The 11,526-nt window shown below is 45.8% G+C and overlaps 1 protein-coding gene across 1 annotated transcript; it reads left to right on the forward strand.

Annotated features, from left to right (window-relative positions):
- Nucleotides 1-9,094: 9,094 nt before the first annotated feature.
- LOC123048671 (NAC domain-containing protein 92) lies at nt 9,095-10,987 on the forward strand. Its single transcript, XM_044471720.1, has 3 exons — nt 9,095-9,402; nt 9,487-9,773; nt 9,948-10,987. The coding sequence occupies exons 1-3, from the start codon at nt 9,207-9,209 to the stop codon at nt 10,572-10,574; spliced, it is 1,110 nt and encodes a 369-aa protein (XP_044327655.1). The 5' UTR covers nt 9,095-9,206; the 3' UTR covers nt 10,575-10,987.
- Nucleotides 10,988-11,526: the final 539 nt, after the last annotated feature.

The following is an 11,526-nucleotide window of genomic DNA, read 5'->3' on the forward strand; positions in this document are numbered from 1 at the left end:
AAGGTAGCTTGTTTCTTATGAGCAAGAAAATATTTTGCAGAGAAGTAGTAAATCATATCCTGGAGACTACGCACACAACCAGTAGCAAGAGTGTTATACCAAATCTTAGCATCACCCTTTAATGACAACGGAAATAATTTGAGAATATAATAGTAGAGAATCTTCTCATCATGAGCAAATAGGGTGGGTATATCATTCAACTTAGTAAGGTGTGCCACTACAGTTTCAGTTTCATAACCATGGAAAGGATCAGATTCAACCAAAGTAATCAACTTTGGGTCGACAGAGAATTCATAATCCTTATCATCAACAAAGATAGGTGAAGTAGCAAACTTAGGATCACATTTCATTCTAGAATTCAAAGACTTTTCTTTCAGTTTGCATAATAATTTCTTTAGATCATCTCTATCATTGCAAGCAAGAAAGTCTCTAGCTGTCTCCTCATCCATAACATAACCTTCAGGCACCTTAAGCAATTCATATCTAGGAGAGCTAGGTCTAATAGGTGTTTCAAGATTTTCAGTTTCAGGCATTTCATCAGTTTAAGTAATTTCTTTCTCTCTAACTCTAGCAATTTGTTCATCAAGAAATTCACCTAGTGGCACATCATCATCAAGCAAGGTAATAGCATCATCATGAGTAGCATTCATAGAAGTAGCATCGTCAATAACTTGTGACATATTAGAATTAATAGCATGTGGTGGTGTTGCAAGTTTACTCAAAATAGAAGGCAAATCAAGTACAAAGCTAGATGGCAGTTCCTTACCTCCCCTCGTCTTAGAGGAAAAAATCTTAGTCTTGGTATCCTTCAGATTCTTCATAATGATAGATTGATAATAATACCAAGTGACTCAACAAATATAGCTATGCTCCCCAACAACGGTGCCAAAAAAAAGTCTTGACAACCCACAAGTATAGGGGATCGCAAAAGTTTTCGAGGGTAGAGTGTTCAACGCAAATTTATAGATTCAACACAAGGGGAGCCAATGAATATTTGCAAGTATTAGCAGCTGAGTTGTCAATTCAACCACACCTGGAGATTAATTATCTGCAACAAAGTGATCAGTGGCCAAGTAATATGATAGTTTTAATAGCAGTAGTAACAGTAGCGGTAATGGTAACAATGATAGGAGTGATTTTACAACAGTAATAGCAATAGTAACTTAGCAAGAACAATATGTGAAAAACTCGTAGGCATTGGATCGGTGAATTCATTGGATGATATTCATCATATAACAGTCATGACCTAGGGCGATACGGCACTAGATCTAGTTCATAAATATAATGTAGGCATGTATTCCGTAAATAGTCATATGTGCTTATGGAAAGATCTTGCATCGAATCTTTTATCCTGCCCTCCCGTGGCAGCGGGGTCCATAAGGAAACTAAGGGATATTAAGGCCTCCTTTTAATAGAGAACCGGAACAAAGCATTAGCACATAATGAATACATGAACTCCTCAAACTAGGGTCATCACCGTAAAGTATCCCGAATACTGTCACTCCGGGGTTTGCGGATCATAACACGTAATAGGTGACTATAACTTGCAAGATCAGATCTAGAACATAGATATAATGGTGATAACATAAACGGTTCAGATCTGAAATCATGGCACCCGAGCCCAAAGTGACAAGCATTAAGCAAGGCAAAGGAATAGCAACATCAATCTCAGAACATAATGGTACTAGGGATCAAGCCCTAACAAAACTAACTCGATTACATGATGAATCTCATCCAACTCCCTCACCGACCAACGAGCCTACGAAGGAATTACTCACTCCCGGTGGGGAGCATCATGTAATTGGCGATGGAGAAGGGTTGATGATGACGAAGGTCGAAGATCCCCCTCTCCGAAGCCCCAAACGGACTCCAGATCTGGCCTCCCGATGAAGAATAGGAGGAGGCGGCGGCTCCGTCTCGTGAAACATGATAATTCTTCCTCTCTGATTTTTTCTCCGAAAATAGGATTTTATAGCATTGGAGATAGGGCCAGCAGGGCCACCAGGTGCGCACAACCCACCTGGGCGCGCTAGGAGGGGGCGCGCCCTGGTGGGTTGTGCTCACCCAGGGGCCCCCGTCCGGTGGTTCTTGGCTCCAGTATTTATCTTTTATGCCGTAAAAAAATTCCAAAAAGTTTCGTTCCATTCAGAGAACTTTTATTTCTGCACAAAAACAACACCATGGTAGTTCTGCTGAAAACAGCGTTAGTCCGGGTTAGTTTCATTAAATCATGTAAATTAGGGTCCAAAACAAGAGTGAAAGCATTAGAAAAAGTAGATACGACGGAGACGTATGAAGGAGAAAATGAAAATAGAGGACAACTATGCCAAGTTGGTTTGTGGATGTCCCAGGAGAAGAGTGCTCCAGAATACAACTATTAATAGAGTTGGAGGGACAATGAAGAGAGAAGATCTTTGTTTTGGCAATAACATGGGCAATTTGAAGCAAGAGCTTGGTGCAATGGAGGTTGAGAACACTAAATTGAAGGAAGGAGTTGGCATGTTGAAGCACATCCAGGTTGCTCAAGCCAGTGTTGTTAGGAATTTGAAGTTCACACATCTGAAAGATAAGGACAAGCTCAACACTTAGAGGAGGAACTTGGAGTTTTACATTGTCGACCTCATAAAAGCGAGTCAAAAGAACAATACCAAGCTCAAGGGAACTAAGGCCATTTGTGATGGAGAATAAGATATAATCCGATTATCTTGGTCATTATGTATGTTTTGAACAAATCTTTAGTCTAAAACTTTGAACTATGGCTTGTTAGGTTGAGTATGTGAAGTATGGTGTGTGATGAAAGTTCTAAACTATGTTTAGTTGGAGTATGTGAACCTTCCTAAAATATTTGAACTAAGTTAGTTTGAAATATGGTCATTTGATATGCTTATGTGAACTAAGTTAGTTTGAGTGTGTGAACCTTCTTGTAATTTAAATATGATGTTGTTGTTGGATGCATTAGTTTTAGGTCTTTCATCAACGCCGAGACACCCTAGATGGTTAAATTAGTGTTTTAGGTGTTCCGTCGATGCCGAGGCACCCTAGTTGCTTAAACTACGGTTTGAGGGGTTTCATTGACGCAAAACATCCTATATGGTTAAATTAGGGCTTTAGGTGTTCTGCTGACGCTGAGGCACCAGATAGGTCTCAAACATATCTACAATTTTTAATTTTTTCATGACATGTTTATATCATTTTGGCATAGTTTTGACACCATTTTTAATTATTTTTCTGGACTAACCTATTAATTCAGTATGTAGTGTCAGTTATCATTTTCTGCATGTTTTTATATTTTCAGGAAAATAAATTTTATCAGGCTAAAAAAATCAGGAGAAGTTTTGCATCGGGAAGATTGTTTCTGGGCGCCCTTGGATTCGCGCCCTCGGAAGAACAAGTTTACACGGCCGATGTCCTTTGGGGATGTTTTTTGCCCTGCATCGCCTAAGCCGCCACCTTTGCCCCTTGGGTGGAGTCCGGAGGTGGAGAAGAAGGTCCCTCGGCGGAGTGAGGGCACTTCATTTCTTAGGAGCCTTCATGCAAGGTTTCTGATATACATAAAGTCTGAATGTTTCCCTTTCTTGATGAACGCGCTTTGAGCATTAGAAATGACCTTGTTCATATGTAGCATGAGTCGAATGGCAACCGTGATGGAGTGAATTAGACTAGTAGGCCTATACTCAATGTTAGATTTCCACCTCCGCTTTCTTAGGTAAGGGTACAATATTTGCGGAGTTAACACACTTTAAAATTGGATAATCATGGAGATTCTAGAATAGGTAAATGGCTTCCATAACGTCTAGTTTACTCGGATTTGTTTTTTGGAAGAAAGACGTTGGTAAAGCCGTCCAGACCGGGTGCCTTGTCTCCCGGCTTTCGGTTGACGCCATTTTCCTTAACGTAAGAATAGGTAAATTGCTTCCATAACACCCCATTTATCCGGATATTCTTTTTTTTGGAAAAAGGCGCTGGTAAAGCCGTTTGGACTGGGTGCCTTGTCTCCCGGCTTTCAGTTGACGGCATTGTCTACCTCCTCGGTGAAACTGTCCGTCAATGCCCTGAAATTCAAGCCCTCTATAAAGATCTTGGGATCAAAATCGCTTCTCCAATATGATTGGTAGACGGAAATCTTTCTACTTATCGAATTTCCATATCCTTTTGTTTAACATCTTTCCTTGCCTTGATTAGGTTATATAAACGTTCTCTTATCCGATCACAGCCGGGGCATCCTGCCAAGGAGATGGTGGCACTGAAACAGCAGCACGTTGGAGTGAGCTGGAAGCCGCGTCAATCCCGTCACAAACGTCGCTGCGGCACACAGCCTTGAGCTGGACCCGGGGCCGGGTGACGGCGGTGCCTCGTCACTCACCGTCCAAAACGAAGACCGGGACGGGACCCACGTAGCCGTTGCTACTTTCTACAGGGTGGATCAAGTCACCGAAATCTTTCTAGGAGCTATCAACTAAAAAAAGCTTTTCGTAGGCCACTAGCAAAAAATATATCCTACGGGATACCAGCAGTAGCGCATACTACTACTATGCTAGCACTAGCGAACATAATAACCGTCTCTTGGCAGTGGATTGCACCCTTCACGCACAAATAGCAATATGCCCGCGCCAGGTCAAAAAGAGCAAAAGAGGGAGGCAAATTACCAGTATTTTTGGCCACGAAAAGAAAAATAGAATCAACAAAGGATAGACTGAGAGATGCTTGGGTTTTTCATCTGCCATGCATTTGCATTTTGTTTCTGCCCTTTGGGACCAAGCAAATGGATCGATCCTGTGATCGTGGCAGACCACAGCAATATAAAAATCACGTTTAAAATTGGCCGGCTTTGGAGTAAAACATCTCCAGAGAATCTCTCTCTTCCTCTCATATGTTGTGGGATTTTATATGTCACGTTGTGAGAGTTTATTAATGCCAACGAAGCTTTCATTTCAATCCATATCCGTGATCTCTGAGGAAGGTACAGCGTTGCTGTCGAGTAATTTTTTTTTCGAGAGTACGCCAATGGCGTACCATATTTTTATAGAAGAGAGCAAACATAATTACAAGAGGCTAGGCATAGATGCGAACATCATGCTAGCAGAACCCACTCAACACCTAAAGGAAAAAGAAGATCTAACTTCTCACAAAACGGTGTATTCTTCCGACTCCGGCCTCGTCCCATTCTCTAAGCTCGTCGAAGATTTGATGCACCAATTGTCTCGGCCTCCTCTGTTGCTCCAGCCGCCCAAAGACTCCGGCATTTCTTTGTTTCCATAATGACCAAGCGACGAATATGACAATAGTGTCAAAACCTCTTCTATCCCTTGTCACAATTGCACTCCTCACTTGAAGCCACCATGCCTCAAGTGAATCACCAGGTTGCGGTTGCCTCACGGTGACACTGATTTGTGTGAAGCATAGATGCCACACCTCCCGAGCGTAGGGGCAATGGAGAAGTATGTGATCGACCGTGTCTTCTTCTTATAAGCATGTGTAGCAAGCAGTCGTACTATCCTGCAGGCCGTGCCTAGCTCGCCGATCCGAGGTCCAAAGTCTATATTGCACCGCTAGCCATGCAAAGATTTTTGCATTTGAGGATCGCCCCACTCCTCCAAATACACTCATACGTTGAAGAGGTCGCAAGCCCAAGATGCAGATCCCGATATACGGACCGAGCTGTGTACTGCCCCGAAGCGTCCCAAGGCCATGTAAATGTATCCGGCGCTTGAGGGTCATGATAAGCATCCATAGTAGCCACTCTGAGATGCATGAGCTGTATAAGGGCCATGAAAGGTGGCTCTCCATTGATATCCATCTCCCACGTGCTATCCACCATGGCCTGACCGACTGTTCGCTTGTTTTGCACTCTGGTGGGAACCAAAGGCAAGATGGCCGGCGCAATGTCTACAACCGCCAAGCCGTTCATCCATCGATCCTTCCAAAAGAGTACTCTGTTGCCAGCACCCACCGTGATTTGCACGAGTTGGTTGTAGAGCTGCCTCGCTTCTTCATCGACCAAGAACGGTATGCCTTGCCAGGGTCTATCCAAGTCCGTTCGCCTCAACCATTCCCATCTCACCCAGAGTGCCATAGCTTGCAGCTTCAGATTCTTAACACCGAGGCCTCCAAACCTTGTTGGCCGACATATGGTGTTCCACGCCACAAGGCATTGCCCGCCGTTAACCTTGTCCTTCCCAGCCCAAAAGAACGACCGCTTCCAGGCGTTAATCTCCTCAAACACCCAATCAGGAGCATTAAGCACCATTAGTTGATGGATGGGTCTCGCCGCCACCACTGATTTGATGAGAACAAGACGCCCTGGCCGTTGAATAAGACCTCGTTGCCAGGATGGGAAGAAACTCCTCACTTGATCGACGAGAGGCTGCCAATCCGCTCTGGACAGTTGATGGATCGCCAAGGGAATGCCCAAATACTTGCAAGGGAACTGCCCAAAGTCACATTGCAGATGCGTGGCAACTCTGCGTTGGTCGTCCTCCGAGCCCCGAATCAAAATCGCCTTAGATTTCCTATAGTTCACCTCCAAACCTGATGCATGTCCAAAGCTTGCTAGCGCTTGCTTGACAAAAATCAAGTCCATCTCCGTTGGCTTGATGAACAACGCAATGTCATCCGCGTAGATTGATAACCTTTGAGTCGGGGAGATCCCAGTGAGGTTGCTGACCACACCTTCCTCAGCGCCTTTCCTGAACGTCACCGTTAGGGCTTCCATCGCGATGACAAAAAGTAGTGGTGAAACTGGGTCCCCTTGGCGAAGGCCGCAAGCGTGAACAAAGATCTGTCCCGGACATCCGTTCACCACCACCTTAGTGCTAGCTGTCTGAAGCAGAATGGCCACCCACCTGATCCACGTCTCCCCAAAGCCTTTCTTTCTCAACACTTGGAACAAAAACGGCCAGGATAAGGAATCAAACGCCGTAATGTCGCCGGAAACTGACAATGTGGCCGGCGACAGGGACTCTGAGTCTGACCGATGATCAGGTCCACCAAACACCACACCGTATATTTGTGGATGGAGATTCCTCGTCGTGCAGCTTCTAGCACCGAACCCACGAGCAATTATGGAAGTGTTAGCCGCAAAGAGGTTGCTAATTACTGATCATCAGTTGTTGATTGCATACATGTATGGCATTATCTTCTTCTGTATTGTTCCGAACCCACAGGTTTGTGAATTGCGGTGTGCGTGAAAACGCAAGGTTTTGTGTCAATGAACTGCTGAATTTTTCGACGCTAGCTAATTACCACATATAAAATTCAGATGATGTTTTCTATTTCGTACTAACAATCTAGGACTAGGATGCATTACACATATGGGATAATAGTTCAGCTCCAGAAAAGGCAGCATCTAGGGCATGGACAGGCGAAGAAATATCCAGGAAACTGGATAGGTTGCAACTGTATCTAGTTTACAGATATGGCATGATTTGCTGATTTAATCACACATGTATTTTTCCCGGATACTCCTGTGGCTTGTGATTGGACAAACCACGGCAGCATACGCGTGACATAAACATTTCGCGCCTCCGCAGCGTCATGGCCGGATTTTTCCGTAGCGCCCACTACACAATCAAATTGATTATACGAGATAGGAATGTTAATTCCAAGTGCATTTAATGCACTCAAGATTTAGTCTTTGCGTACATAAATAAGTGTCCGCAAAAAAAAAGTACATAAATAAGTGTATATCCTGGCCGATCCAAGCACTATAGGCGTCAAGATTAAGATCGTTGATAACATACTAGTGCTTAGTGGCTAAGTATTTGGTTGCATTTTTTTCCCTGAGTAACAGACAGAACTACTACTCCCGGTCCCACAATATAAGATCGTTTTTCAAGCTAGTGTAAGATGGAGGGAGTATTTTTCAATTAGATGAAGAGAAAAAAAAGGAATTAGAAGAAGAGAGACTTATTATGTATAAACTTATATCAATGGCAAACCTTTCTATAAGGTAAACTCCGGAGAACCGTAAGACGGCATGCAGACTACTCGCAAAGAGAAAACGGCTGCAGTTTCTCAACACATTTTCTCTGAGCACAATGCAAGTGGAATATATGGTGGTACATACTGTTCTGCACCGTCAAATATTTTGGATTTCTTCCCCTGGACAAATTCAAACCAGTTTGTATTTTACTATACTAGTCTTCTACCTACCGTCTCCGTTAGAAATTCGCGTCGTCGTTAAGCTCCCTGAATTGAATTGCTAGGCCTGATTAGGCACTGCATAAAAATAGCACATTTCACGTGCCATTTTGTGCGTTGTTCAGTACCAGTACGTGTCCGGTTAGTGAGAAAAGGATCTTGACACTACGGATTTAACCCTCGATTCGACAACACAGAGCGGTATGCTTTCACTCCCGAACTCGTCGGCCGTTTTTCTGAATTTTGTGTGGCAGCCTATGGACGGCCTCGCTAGAAACAGCTAGACGTTAACGCTCGTTGTTACTGGTATCTTTCATGGCGACTGTACAAGTGGAATTCTGGGACGAATTATCAGCCGCTCTTTTTCTCGGTCACACACAAACAGCAGGGAAACCGATGTGTGCACTACTAACCACCTAACGGTGTGTACATAATCATTGACAACAAACTCTGTGTATGTGTGTGTGTCAAATAGAATTAGCACTTATCATTAGCAGGTTAACACTTGGTGATTACACAGTGCTTATCCAGAAGTAGTGTCATTAGCAACCAAGGATTAAAATCGCGGAAGAAAGAATTTCGTGGCAGGAAATGCTCCATCTCTGACGATTTCTGCGTTTTCTCCCGCGATTCACAATAGCACTGAAATTGCGGGGCAGTTTCCAAACGGAGATAGTGCCGTGAATTGCGTCGGTTTCATCCGCGATTTAAAAAAAATCATTTTTAGCAACTTATTTTTTTAATTTTTTGCGGGATATGTAGCAACCTATTAACACTTGATGTTTGCAGTAGTTATCCAGGATGTTATCATGAGCCACTCACTAGGACATGCTTAGCCGCTTGGTAGCAGCATTAATTTACTGCCTTGGAATTACTACGAAGCAATTAGCAGCCATCCTGACGCTATAAAAGCCCACCCCGCCCGCTCTTCCAAACCCCAAACGATTCAGCCAAAAGCACCTCTAACATCTCGATCTAGCTCTTCCTCCTCCTCAGCTCTCGTTCCATCAGGTTCTTCCACAGCGTAGCAAGGCAAGCCAGTAAATCCTCGAGAGGGTGCCGCCGCGATGTCGGACGTGACGGCGGTGATGGATCTGGAGGTGGGGGAGCCGCAGCTGGCGCTTCCACCGGGCTTCCGGTTCCACCCCACCGACGAGGAGGTGGTCACCCACTACCTCACCCGCAAGGTCCTCCGCGAATCCTTTTCCTGCCAAGTGATCGCCGACGTCGACCTCAACAAGACCGAGCCGTGGGATCTCCCCGGTGAGTACTACTACTCCCTCCTTGACAGGAGCGTTCGTTTGATTCGATTTGCAGCGCGCTCATGGCCGGCGGATCGTTTTGCAGGGAAGGCGAAGATGGGCGAGAAGGAGTGGTTCTTTTTCGTGCACAAGGGCCGGAAGTACCCGACGGGGACGCGCACCAACCGCGCGACGGAGAAGGGGTACTGGAAGGCGACGGGGAAGGACAAGGAGATCTTCCGCGGCAAGGGCCGGGACGCCGTCCTCGTCGGCATGAAGAAGACGCTCGTCTTCTACACCGGCCGCGCCCCCAGCGGCGGGAAGACGCCGTGGGTGATGCACGAGTACCGCCTCGAGGGCGAGCTGCCCCATCGCCTTCCCCGCACCGCCAAGGTACGGCTGGCAAGATTCGATTGTCCCCGTCTCCGTGTCGATCGGTCGAACCGCCGGAGCATCCGGAGATGCTGCTGGCCTGGACCACGCGCTCACATGTCGCGCTCGCGATTTGCTTCTTGTTTCTTATTCTTCTCGTGTAGTTTTCTCAACCTGCCTTTTGCGTGCGTGCAGGACGATTGGGCTGTTTGCCGGGTGATCAACAAAGACTTGGCGGCGAGGAATGCTCTGCAGATGGCGCCGGCGGCCGGCGGGGGCATGGAGGACCCTCTCGCCTTCCTCCATGACTTGCTCAACAATGATGACTTGCTCAACAACGCCGACCTGCTCGACAACGCCAGCCTGCTTGACAACGCTGACCTGCCGATGCTCATGGACTCACCGTCTGGCGCCGACGACTTCGCTGGCGCTTCGAGCTCCACCTCCAGTGCCGCCCTGCCGCTTGAACCGGACACGGAGCATCTGACCGTAAAGACGGAGCCGTCACCGCAGCAGCAGCAGCAGATGCTGAGCCCAGACTACTTCATGCCGGCGACGGCCAACGGCTATCTTGGCGGCGACGGGTACTCACCCTACCAGGCTATGGGGGACCAGCAGGCCGCGATCCGCAGGTACTGCAGGCCAAAGGCGGAGGTAGCGTCTTCGTCGGCGCTGCTGAGCCCTTCGCTGGGCTTGGACACGGCGGCGCTGGCCGGCGCGGACACCTCGTTCCTGATGCCGTCGTCGCGGTCGTACCTCGATCTGGAGGAGCTGTTCCGGGGCGAGCCTCTCATGGACTACTCGGACATGTGGAAGATCTGATTGAATCCATCCATCTATTCGCTGGATTGGAGCGTCTCAGTTTGCTCGTAGCTATTGATGGTTATTTGGTTGATGCTAGCTCTTCGATTGATTAGTTGCTTCATTAACTTTCGATTAAGGATTGAGTTCATTAGGCCGTGGTGATTCGAGGAGGAACGTAGTGTGTTTGTTGATGCGTGCAAGGCATAATGATGGCCTGTGAGCGGAGGGAGTTCTGATTAATCTTAGAATGTGATATCAAACTACTAGGAGTCATCTGTAGTTTGTACATAGTTACTTGATTGCCATCATAAAGGTTAGTGATTGGGTGGGATGAACCCGATCAAGTTGGTTGATAAATCTATTTAATTGTGTGTTGATGGAGCTGAATTATTCCCGTTGTAAATGTTTTATTGATTCGATTGTTAATCGTACATGCCATGGTTGATTGTTGATTCTGGGGTCTTGGTTACTGACGGTACCATCCTATAATCACGATTCACGATCCCCGACGACAGATGTGTTTACCCAGCAAAATATACCGGAGCACCCACTCACTGAGCCAAGGTGCATTGTAGTTCAGTCCCATTTCTTGTAGAGGTCACATGTTTCATTTTCCTACATTTTTGTTTTCACAATTATAATGGCCCCGGTTTCTCTACGTGTTTATTTACTGGCTCCAAAGGTAGTGGTCAAAATGGTCTGAGCCTACGAGTTGTTCCACGTGTTTTTCCTGGAGAGGTTGTCTGTTCAATTTATCTGCCAGTTTATTTATTGTTTCCAAATATAGCAAAAAGTGATCTAGATGTTTCGAACGCACGACCTGTAGGGCATTAGCGGAGCTACATTTATAATAGACTTGCACATACTTTATAAGAGCAAAAATTCATATAGAATCCAATACTAAACTTGCATGCTCATCACAGTAAACTTGCACACCTTTTACAACAGCAAGACTGATATTAACCTTGTT

The sequence above is a fragment of the Triticum aestivum genome, chromosome 2D (assembly GCF_018294505.1).
Source record: "Triticum aestivum cultivar Chinese Spring chromosome 2D, IWGSC CS RefSeq v2.1, whole genome shotgun sequence".
Taxonomy (NCBI): Eukaryota; Viridiplantae; Streptophyta; class Magnoliopsida; order Poales; family Poaceae; genus Triticum; species Triticum aestivum.

Excerpts from the sequence above, each read along its gene's own strand:
- LOC123048671 (XM_044471720.1), top strand. The coding sequence starts at position 9,207 with ATGTCGGACGTGACGGCGGTGATGGATCTGGAGGTGGGGGAGCCGCAG. Across the intron at positions 9,403-9,486 it reads CGAGCCGTGGGATCTCCCCG|GGAAGGCGAAGATGGGCGAG; the intron begins GTGAGTACTACT and ends ATCGTTTTGCAG. Across the intron at positions 9,774-9,947 it reads GCCTTCCCCGCACCGCCAAG|GACGATTGGGCTGTTTGCCG; the intron begins GTACGGCTGGCA and ends GCGTGCGTGCAG.